Source organism: Mastomys coucha, unplaced genomic scaffold, assembly GCF_008632895.1.
Source record: "Mastomys coucha isolate ucsf_1 unplaced genomic scaffold, UCSF_Mcou_1 pScaffold13, whole genome shotgun sequence".
NCBI lineage: Eukaryota > Metazoa > Chordata > Mammalia > Rodentia > Muridae > Mastomys > Mastomys coucha.
The window spans coordinates 30764572-30775883 of record NW_022196895.1 but is presented as its reverse complement, the minus strand read 5'-3'; the positions used below and the strand labels follow the sequence as shown (position 1 = coordinate 30775883).

General features: G+C 42.6%; 1 protein-coding gene across 2 annotated transcripts in view; it reads right to left on the bottom strand.

The window, feature by feature from the left end:
• The window catches only part of Kdm3b (lysine demethylase 3B), a 56728-nt gene that overhangs the window by 13626 nt on the left and 31790 nt on the right, over nucleotides 1-11312 (bottom strand). For both annotated transcript variants that reach the window (XM_031365326.1, XM_031365325.1), the window contains exons 10-15: nucleotides 9383-9597; nucleotides 8325-8477; nucleotides 5306-5413; nucleotides 2683-2810; nucleotides 1425-1704; nucleotides 354-610 (exon numbers count right to left, since the gene is read on the bottom strand). In XM_031365326.1, the coding sequence (XP_031221186.1) occupies nucleotides 354-610; nucleotides 1425-1704; nucleotides 2683-2810; nucleotides 5306-5413; nucleotides 8325-8477; nucleotides 9383-9597 (1141 nt within the window). The remainder of the gene's footprint in view (nucleotides 1-353; nucleotides 611-1424; nucleotides 1705-2682; nucleotides 2811-5305; nucleotides 5414-8324; nucleotides 8478-9382; nucleotides 9598-11312) is intronic.

Below are 11312 nucleotides of genomic sequence, written 5' to 3'. Positions count from 1 at the left end.
GGGGGGAGTTGACATGTCTGTAGGAATGGGTGCTTTTCTATGGTACCACATAGAGGTGAGACAACAACTTGAGGAGTAGGTAAGTTCTCTTCTTCCACCGAGGGCCCTGAAGATTGAACTCAGGTCATCACACTGACCCTCAACTTTTACTAACTTCATAAAATGGTACCCAAGGCTCACAACTTAAAATGATCATAAATATTCCAAGAACCTAATGTAAAAAGAGATTTTGTTAGCTTGACCATGTAACCAGGAGGCTCTCACTTAATCATCTAGATGTGTGATCGTTTTTTCATAAAAAACAAAAAACCCAAAACCCTACCAAAGGCTAGAGTTGTAGAACAGACACTTACTGCTGAGGATGAAGAGAAAACAGGGGGGAAGGGTATGCCTGTGTCCAGGGGGGTTTGAGGAAGCTTTCCGGGCCCAGAGTGAAGGAGGTCTCGAAGACTAGAACCTTCAGTTTTGCTGTTGGAGGCAGTGGGACCTAGTAACAGACTGTTAAAAAGCTTTGGAGTCAATGGAGAGACTTTTGCAGTGGAGTTGAATGAGTCCAGCCCAAAGGGTGAATGAGACTCTTTACTGAGCACCGACCTCAGGGACCCTGCATCTGTGAGAACATGAAAACAGAGAGCATTAGGCCGGAGGAGCAGGAGACACTGACTCTGTCAACACAGCTAGGTGGAATGAGAGAGATACCTTCTGCAGCGCCCTGCCTCCAGACTACGTGGAAGTGTGTGTCCAGGCTGAGAAGCTCTGAACACAGGTTTTAGGAATACAAAGAAAATTCTCTGACTCTTTCTTCTTACCTATGTTTAGATCACAAAATTTTTTTTTTCTCATCTATCTTTTACCTTCTAAGACAGTTTAAGTGGGTCTCCAGATCTCTTGGATTGGAATCATTTGTGATACTTGTTTTTTATAAATGGAGATCAGTCCTTATCTCAAGAAATTTTAACTCAATGGTTCTAAGTGGGGTTAAGAAAAATAATTCCCAGGTGGTTCTCAGGCCCATTTAACATGGCTGGTCCTTTCAAGCCCAGACGAGACCCTCTTCAAACCAAAATTGCTATTCTAAGTCTAGCTGCTAATTCTGGCTGTAGAAACAATCCAGGGGGAAGCTCACTCAAAACTGTCCCAGTTCTGACTAAGGAGGTCCAGGTAAGGACCCAACAACACTACCAACCAACCAACCAACTAACCAATGTTAACCAACCAACCATCCAACCAACCAATGTCAACCAACTAGCCAACCAACCAATGTCAACCAACCAACCAACCAAAAACAACAGGAAAAGTACCCCTCCTGCTGTGCTACCAACCAGAGAAAGCAAGCAGCACCCCTCTAAGCGCCAGTAAATGTGAAAACTCACAGAATTACCCAACACCCTTCCCACAGCTGGAGCACAGGTGCTTCATCTTACCTTTTGTTTCTTCTTTAGCCTTCTGAGTTGCTAAATCCGCCAACCAATGCAGAGCAGAGGAAGGAGGGGCTGTGTCAGGGCACGGGGGCCTGATGGCTTTTAGTTCACTATTGCTATTTGACGCAGAACCTTCTGCTTTTAGGGGCTCCTCAGGTCTGCCGTCAGTGCCAGCACCTTTGGGAACTTGGTCCGGCTCTGGATTTGTTATCGCTGCAGTTCCGCCTCCGCTTGAGAAGGTAGTTTCGTTTCCAGAAGAGGCACTAGGGGTTACACTGGGAAGCTAAAGCACAGAGGGAAGGTTAGAGGGCCAGTGAGAAGGGCTGCAGAGGGTAAGCTTAGGCAGAGAGCACTGACCAGGACTACAACAGCTGCTCACACTATACGGATCTGGGAAGAATAACCTGGAACTGTTTCAATGTTATTTCATGCATTCTGTAATCCATAGACATTTATTAAGTCTACAATGTGTCAGCCATTTATGCAAGGTTCTGTAGAAAACCAAGTGAACAAGACAGAATTCATAATTTAAAGAATGTCTTAAGAGAGCTTCTACAGCAGAAAACCAGTGATTAAAGTTAATCCCTTAGGGGCTGGAGAGATGACTCTGGTTAAGAGCACTGGCTGCTCTTCCCAAAATCCTGAGTTCAATTTCCAACACCCACAACCATCTATAATGGGTTATCAGCACACCGATTCTACTGAAGACACATCTCCAGAGCTCTTAGCATCCACACTTGAGTTTCTAGTAATAATCCATCCCATGTTAGTGGTTCGAGGAGAATTTCAAATGTAAGCTGTGGACTGTAAGTTCTTATTTGTTGTTTTGACTTTGCTTTTGAGATAATTTTGATATGTTGCTTAGAGGGGCCTCAAAACTAACAATTCTTTTACCTCAGAATCCTGAGTAGTTCAGATTGAAGTTTTCCTTTTAAATTGAAAGCTTTAATTTTCGGTTTAGTTGGTACACAAAGTAACAGGTCCCTATGGCATTTTCATACACACTTAATTTTGGTTGGGATTCATTCCCCCACCATCCCTGCTTTTTTACCCTCTATCCCAGTGTTGCCTCTTCTGGGACTAATTCTTAAAGAAAATGAAAATGTAAAAAGAACCCAAAGTAGAAGAAGGAGGAGGTGTGTGTGTGGGGGGAAGAAATACAAGACAGAAAGAAAGAAAATAAGAAAGGAAGGAAGAAAGGAAGGAAGGAAGGAAGGAAGGAAGGAAGAGAGCCATCTTAGTTTTAGCCCACACGTCTTACCTGGGATATCCCATTGGTGACAGCAGGTCTCAGAACAGATTTGCTTTGCCGACTTATACAAGGGCAGTTTGCTTTAATTCCCCACTTTCCCCGGGCAGCATGTACCATGTCTCCAATATTATAAAGCGCTAAGAAGAGAGACAGTAAGGAAGTACCGTTGGGACACCTGCTCTGTTCTGAGACAGGTTGCCTTTGAAGTCCTGAGGACTGGGTGCAGAGAGCTGGAATTATGACCCAAACACACTCAGCCATTCCCCCGTCAAGAACTCAGGGGTTTGGTTATGCTGAGCTGGACAGCCCCCAGTCCCAGGAAGCTGAAAACCAAACCTAGGGCCTTTCACGGAGCTAAATCCCCAACTACCTAGCTAGGTATTTTTATTATTGTTTGCCTGATCTGGAATTTACTATAGGAGCCTAGGATAGCCTCCAACCCACCGCAGCCTCCTACCTGCCTCAGTTTCCCGAGGACTAACTCGACAGTTTTGAAGCATCATGGCAGTTCTCAGTTGGGTTTTTTTTAAATCATACATTTTAAAAATTATTATTATTGAGACAGGGTTTCTCTGTGTAACCCTGGCTGTCCAGAACTCACTCTATAGACCAGGCTGCCTTTGAACTCAGAGATCCTCCTGCCTCTGTCTCCTGAGTACTGGGATTGAAAGCGTGTGCCACCACACTTGGCAAAACATATTTAGTTTGTCTGCTTTGATTTTATTTTACTTGAATGCCCACACATATGCATGCACGGATGCCCTTGAGACCAAAGAGGTAATTGGATCCCTGGAACTAGGGTTACAGCTGGTTGTGAGTTGTCCTATGTGAGTGATGGGAACTGAGCCTAGGCCTTCTGAGAGTAGCAAGTGCTCCAGCTACATTTTATAAACCTAAAACCAGAAGCCTTTCCTAACACCTAGAATGATGACTTATCAAGGTCAGCTTGACTCGGTTTAGAATAACTGGTAACACTGCTCTGGGTGTCTGAGGCATATTTCCAGAAAGGTTTATATGAAGAGGGAAGACCCATCTTCAGAGGCCCAAAACTGACTACAAAAGAAAAGCAAGAACACCATTTCATTTCTGAATCCTGTCTTTGAATAAAACCCTGAAGTGACTTTTCCTGTGTATTTTGTCACAGCAATGAAAAAGTAGCAACTGATCTAGTAACTAACTGCTTTCTTTCACTTTGGCTCAGCCAATCACTTACCTGTTCCAAGTTCAAGGCCTGCTTATACTATGTAAAACCACTTCCTGTGGGCTGGGGATGCAATCTCAATTGGTAGAATACTTGCCTAGCTTGCATGAAGCCCTGGGACCATCCCAGCATGTAGACAACAGAGTGTGGTAGTGCGATACTCCTGTAATCCCAGTACTTGGGAGTTGGAAGCAAGAGGATCCTAAATTCAAGCTTAGTTAATAGTGAGTTCCAGGTCACTATTAACCTGTAGGTTAAAACAAGGCCTAGAGAAGTGACTCAGCAGTTAAGAGTGCTTCTTCTGGGCTGGAGATGGCTTAGCTTCAGGAGCACTGACTGCTCTTCCAGAGGTCCTGAGTTCAAATCCCAGCAACCACATAGTGGCTTACAACCATCTATAATGGGATCTGATGCCTTCTTCTGGTGTGTCTAAAGACAGTGCACTCATATACATAAAGTAAATAAATAAATCTTTAAAAAAAAATAAGAGTGCTTCTTCCTCTTCTAGGGGACCCAAGTTCAGTTTCCAGAATCAATGTCAGGCTGTCACTCCAGCTCCAGGGCATCTCAAGCCCCCTTCTCAACTCCAAAGTTATTGGCACACAGATGTACCATACAGACACAGATAATATGAAATAAAAATAAATCTTTAAAAAATTAAGGGAAAAAATGTCACAACAATGGGGCTGAAGAGATGGCCCAGAGGTTAAAAAGTACTGGCTGCTGTTACACAGTGAAAGGGATCTTCACAGTGGCTCACAACCCTTTTTAATACCAGTCTGGTGCCCTACATACATTCAAACTAAACCCCCACATCATAGTAAGTAAACAAACAAAACAAGTAGTCAAGTGGTTCTCTCTCTCTCTCTCTCTCTCTCTCTCTCTCTCTCTCTCTCTCTCTCTCTCTCTCTTTCTCTCTCTCTCTTTCTCTTTTTCTTTTTCGGTTTTTCAAGACAGGGTTTCTCTGTATAGCCCTGGCTGTCCTGGAACTCACCCTGTAGACCAGGCTGGCCTCGAACTCAGAAATTCGCCTGCCTCTGCCTCCCAAGTGCTGGGATTAAAGGCATGCGCCACTACTGCCTGGCTCAAGTGGTTCTCTTGTGAGTTGAGGCCTGCCTGGTTTTACATTTTGAGTTTTAGGCCAGTCAGGGTTACAAAGTGAGACCCTGTCACAAACATGTGTGTACACCCCTATCCCCACCAAACACACACACACACACACACACACACACACACACACACACACTATACCCCCCCATCCCAACCCACGCACCACAAAGTAAACCAATATACTCAGGCTAGGGATGTAGCTCTGTGGAAGAAGTGTTGACCTAGCATGTGAAAGGCTGAGAGTTTAATACTCAGTACCTCAAAATCAAAACAATAAACACAACACTTTCCCACCCAATTGCATAACAGAAATGTATTTACCTGTGCCAGGGATGATCTGTGTAGGCATGAGGTTTTCTGGTTCATGGGACTGCCCCTTTGCACACTTTAGCCAGGAGAAAACTTCTTCATCGCCCATTTCTTCTGTCTCTGAAACAGAAATTAATTTCTGATTTTATGGAGTCACAGTTGAATCTCTTTCAGTGAGTACAAGTTTTAGAACCACAAATTTTCTCATGGCCAAAGAAAGCAACAGCTTACTTAACAAACTAAAAATATGATCTGTTTTACTGTGCTATACATTATAAAAAATAAGCCAACAATCTAAAGTAGATACTTCATGTTTCTTCAAGTCAATCATGACAGAGAACAATCCTATTCCTCTACAAACTTGAACTCTTTGCACTTAATGTCCTTTTTTTGATCTTGGCCAGCACTGTTTTTGTGTTGTGTTGTGTTGTATAGGTTCTCATGTGTCTCCAGCTGATCTCAGACTTGCTAAGTAGTGTATCCTCCTACTTCTTTCTCCTGTGTGTGAGGATTATAGGTATTGCTGCCAGATTTAGAGTGTGTCTGTGAATGAGCTGTATGTATGTGTACAGGTGCCTGCCATGGTCAGATGAGGTCATCCGCTCCCTTGGATCTAAAGTTAAAGGTGGCTGTGAGCAGCCTGATAAGGATGTTGGGAAGGAAACACTCTAGACAATAAGTCATCTCTCCAGCCCCACAGCTTTGATTTTTTAGGAATTGCTCTAGGGTTAGCAGTACTAATTTTTAACTTATCATAGTCTATCTTCAACTATTAGACTACCACTTCATATTGGGTGTGTCACTTAGACAAGCATCATCATCCACACTATTTATAGGCATTTTCTCTTTTTGAGTTACTGATCATACCTCAACTCTGCCCTTTTTCTCTTCCCTTTATTCTTGACTTTGTTGATTGAATGCAGAGTTTTGTTGCTATGTGTGTGGATACAGTTTTTCAGTTTAGTTTACAGTTTAGTTGTTTGCTTTGTTTTTTAAAGAGTTATGTGTATAAGTACAATGTAGCTGTTTCCAGACATACCAGAAGAGAGCATCAGATCCCTTTACAGATGTTTGTGAGCCACTATGTGGGTGCTGGGAATTGAACTCAAGACCTTTGGAAGAGCAGTCAGTGCTCTTATCTGCTGAGCCATCTCTCCAGCCCCGTTTTTTGTTTTTAAACCCTTTGAGTACTGTTAGACTCAGTGCAAGTCAGCAATCAGTTTGAGTCTTTTTTAAAAAATTATTATTAAATTATTATTTTATTTATTTACATTTCAGATGTTATACCCCTTCCCGATTTCCCCTCCTCAAACCCCCATCCCACCCCCTGCCCCTAGTTTGAATCTTCTAAAGTTTGCTTTACAATTCTTGATGGAAGTTCTAGAAACTTTATTTTACACACATATACGTTGTTTGCCTACATATATGTATGTGCACCACCTGTGTGCCTAGTACTAATAGAGGCTAGAAGAGGGTATCAGATCTCCAGAAAATGGAGTTACAAACAGTTGTTACAGGTAGACATATGGTTACGGACATTCATATGGGTACTGGGAACAAAACCTGGGTCACCCACTAAGCCATCTCTTCAGCCCCCAATCAAAGAAGATTTTAACTCTAAATCCCACAACTCAGATGGGATACTTCTGGACTCTAACAAGCATCTCTTTCTGTTGTTGTTTTTATTTTTATTTTTGTGAAATACTGTCTTTATTATATAGTCCTGATGTCCTGGAACTTGCTATGTATAGCAGGCTGGCCTATAACTCATGAAGATCCACCTGCATTTGCTTCCTACATGCTGGGAGGCCAAGCATCTCTTTAAAGCTGTGATTCTGACCTCAGGCGTGGTAGTGTGAGCCTGGAATCCCTCCCTGCACTCAGGAGGCAGAGTAGACAGATCTCTGTGAGCTGGAGGCCAGCCTGGACTACAGAGGGAGATTCAGGACAGCCAGGGCTACAGAGAGACCCTGTTCCGTGGGGAGGGGGAAGGGAGGAAAAAGAAAAAGAAAGTTTTTTTCCCCCTAAAATTATGAAAATTACTTGCCAATTATTCTCTGAAGATCAGTTTTGGGCCTCAGGAAGTTTGATCTAATATTGTGTAGATCTGTTACACAGAAAACCTGGGACATCTGCACAGCCTCTGCTGCTATGTGTGTGCAGCCCTTTCCTCTACACAGGTACTCTATCCGACTTTGCTGTCTCAGCCCAGTGGGGCTGCCAAGCTGATTTGGTCTCCTCTGTGCTACAGTTAGAAGCTGTTCCTAGGCAGTGCACAGGCCACTGTAGAAACCAGCTTGTTTCTTCCCATTTCTCAGAGGTCACAGTCCCATGCTGCCTGCTGCAATATCTGGAAAATTAGAGTTTTAAATACTTACTGTTTCTTTCTGTTTATGGCAGAAAAGCAATTCCTATAGAGTCAGGGTAGAAAGGCTGACTTAATTTTATGCCATGCTTAGAAGGTGTCAGTCCTGTGTAGCACTTTAGATATAGTTCATTTAATTACCTACAACAATGTTGCTAACAATGTTGTATTTTTGTTTTATTTAAAAAGGAAACTAAGGCTTGGAGTTAAGTCACTGGCCAAGATACCACAGTTGGTGTACGATGTGGGTGCAGGTTTTCAAGTTCTAGTTGCTTAAGCCAATAGCCATACCCGCCAGGCCAAAAATCAAAACAAAACAAAACATACCAACAACCAACCAAACAAAAATAAATAAAATCTGCCGGCCCTGCTGCCACGACCATAACACCAGATCAGGTGTGGTAACAGAAAGAAACCCGCGATCTCCATGTTCAGAATACTGAGGAGGTACAGAAAGGAAGATGGTGATTTGACACTAGCACTGCCTGTGAAGGGAGACCATTTGAACAAAGACTAAAACCACTACCAAACAGCGCTATGACAAAGACAACTGAAGCTGAGCAGCTTAAGAGAGACATAAACCCCTCCTGATTCCACTACCAAAGCTTAAAAATATATGCTTACCAGTCATGTTTAGAATTACCCGAGACAGACAGTATTACTTACCACTCCTTGGACGACTTTTCCTGAGCCGGTAACAATCAAGGCAGACCCCAAATCCACATTTTCGACAAACCCAGTGGATGTTGAAGAGAGTTGTCTCACAAACATCACACATCTCCCGAACCCCACGTACCGCTCGCTTCCACGCTACTTTCTCTGGTGAGAGAAGAACACTTTTGGTATTGACAACCATGACTAATAGGATGAGATCTATTGATTGCTACTCATGGCATTTTGTCCATCGATAAAAATTTAAAAAATAAACAAGTCTATGAAAGACTTTTCTAAGACAATTGTAAGAGAAACAAATATATGGAATACTGAGTGTTGTGGGGGGATGTAGTAACAGTAGGTGATAAGATTCCTAGTGACAATTAATTCCTCGAAGTTAATGTTACATGTTATCAATTGAGAAAAAATAACATTTTAATTGGGTTGTAATTCCTACATTTTGAAGATGGAGGCAGGAAAAGGTCAGCTGAGACTCTACCTCAAAAAAAATATACATACATACATATATATATATATATATATATATATATATAAAGTCTGAGACTCTATCTCAAAAAATAACACAGACAGTATAAAATCTTTACAGAGAACTTGACAAAAGAAAAGAGAAATTTTTTCTTGAAATGTAATGTATACATTCACAGTATAGTTTTCCCTTGGTATGGAAATTGTATGGTATATATCTGTACTATCTCTCTGTAATAATGAGGATTCTAGGTGAGAAATTAAGCATTAAATAGCACCATGTCTTTCAATAAACCATAGAACACTGGTACTGACACAAATTTGTACAAAGCAAACTGAGAACAGCTAAACGCCACACAGCAGATGTGTGACAGACACAAAGGCACAGTGAAGAGGAGTTCTGTTTACTGTCAGAGATGGAAAGAATGGCACATGCTGGGAACAGTTCATCTGATAGGCTGCTAAAGACAAGCCTTATCAGTCCTAATTCACAGCAGATGCCTTCTCCTCCCAATCTTTCTTTAAGTAAAAGGAAATTAAGACAGCAAGATGGGAACATCTGGGAATAGTGAAAGGCGCCTTACGGTGTGGCTCCACCATCATCATGGCCTCCTTCTCAGACATTACAAGCTGGCAGAACTGGTCCCCAACATTGGCCAAGATGTATTTTGAGGTTTCTAGGTCTATTCCCTCTGCAAGGGAGGAAGAGGGGATCCACAGGTTCATGGCCTCCGCGTCGCTCTGCTGGGGACTCAGAAAGCCCTCCACACGGAGCACCCCCTTTCGAGTGAAGACCAACCTAAGGTAAAAAAGGACACAAGTCAAATACAACCATCCCTTGGGGTCGGAGGGAAATGGTTAGAGGCCACACTTCCTACCTGTTACCCATGCCCCTATCAAAATCTGGGGCCGATCAAGTCCTTCACTGACTATGATACTATAGTTGAACTATACATTTTTACATATTCTTTTAAGTCATCAGTAGGTTACTTATAGCAGTGAATACAATGCAAATATGGCTCAGTGGATCAAAGGACTTTCTACTGCACTTGATCTGAGTTTCATTCCCAGTGAACTTCTTTAAGTTATTCTATCTGCCAAATGCTGTGTGTATATGTGAATAGGTACATACACTTCAGAGGCCAGCCTCAGATCCCCCAAGACTGGGATTATAGATGGTTGAGATGCCATGTGTATGCTAAGAATCAAACATGGGTCTTCTGTAAGAGCAGCCAGTGCTTATCCACTGAGCCATCTCTCCAGCCCCCTAACCCATAAATAAATAAGTGTAAAAGCAATAATGAGAAAGCAAGCCTCCTGAGAACCCATCTCAAAACCAACCAGCAACAAATAAAATACAGACCCTTTATGAATTCTCTGACCTTGCCTCATCCTAGTCTGTTAACTCTGGTTCTACCAGTAATAGTATAGCCTCAAGAGTGAACCTTCTTTAACCAATCTCTCAGGGCAGCCATAGTGGCACATGTCTTTAACTCCAGTACTTGGAAGGCAGAGGCAGGTGTGAGTTCAGAGCCAGCCAGGGCTACACAGTAACCCTCTCTCAACCCACCCACCCACCAACCAAGAGAGCAGCAGATCCTCTGGCACTGGAGTTAGCGGGCTCTGAGGCTCCTGACAGGAGTGTTAGGAGCCAAACAAGGGTTTTCTAAAAGACCTGCAGTCTCCCCAGAGCCACTGCTCTAGCCCCTTGACATCAATTTTTTTAAAAAAAGATTTTTAAATTTTATGTATATGAGTATACTGTAGCTGTACAGATGGTTGTAAGCCATCATGTGGTTACTGGGAATTGAACTCAGGACCTCTGCTTGCTCTGGCGCAAAGATTTATTTATTATTATATATGAGTACACTGTAGTTGTCTTTAGACACACCAGAAGAGGGTGTCAGATCTAATTATGGATGATTGTGAGCCACCATGTGGTTGCTAGGATTTGAACTCAGGACCTCTGGAAGAACAGTCAGTGCTCTTAACCGCTGACTCTCCAGCCCCAACATCATTTAAAAAAAACAAAAAAACCCCCAAAACTTCTTCTTCAAACCACGAGAACTAAAATTTGTTTTCTTTGCTTCTGAATCCACAGAAAGGGTGAGGGGCATGTGTGTGTCCATCAGGGGAGGGTGGCTGACACAATTAGTGGCCCAATAAATATTTGCCAAATAAAGAAATTCAGGTCAAACCAATAAAAAATTTGGGTTTCTTTACTTGATCTTAGTTGAAAAGGCTGAGAAGTAACTTGATTTCTTTATTCAACAAGTAAAGATTCTTAATCAAGTATGGTGGTAGACACCTTGTAACTCCAGCACTTTGCAGAATGAGAGCAGGATTGTTTGAGTCCACTAGTTCAAGGCCACAATGGCAACACAAATAAGACACTGCCCCCAAACCAAACCAACAGAAAGACAAAGGAAGGAAAAAAAGAAGCTTCGGGCTGGTGAGATGGCTCAGCAGGGAAGAGCACCAACTGCTCTTCGGAAGGTCATGAGTTCAAATCCC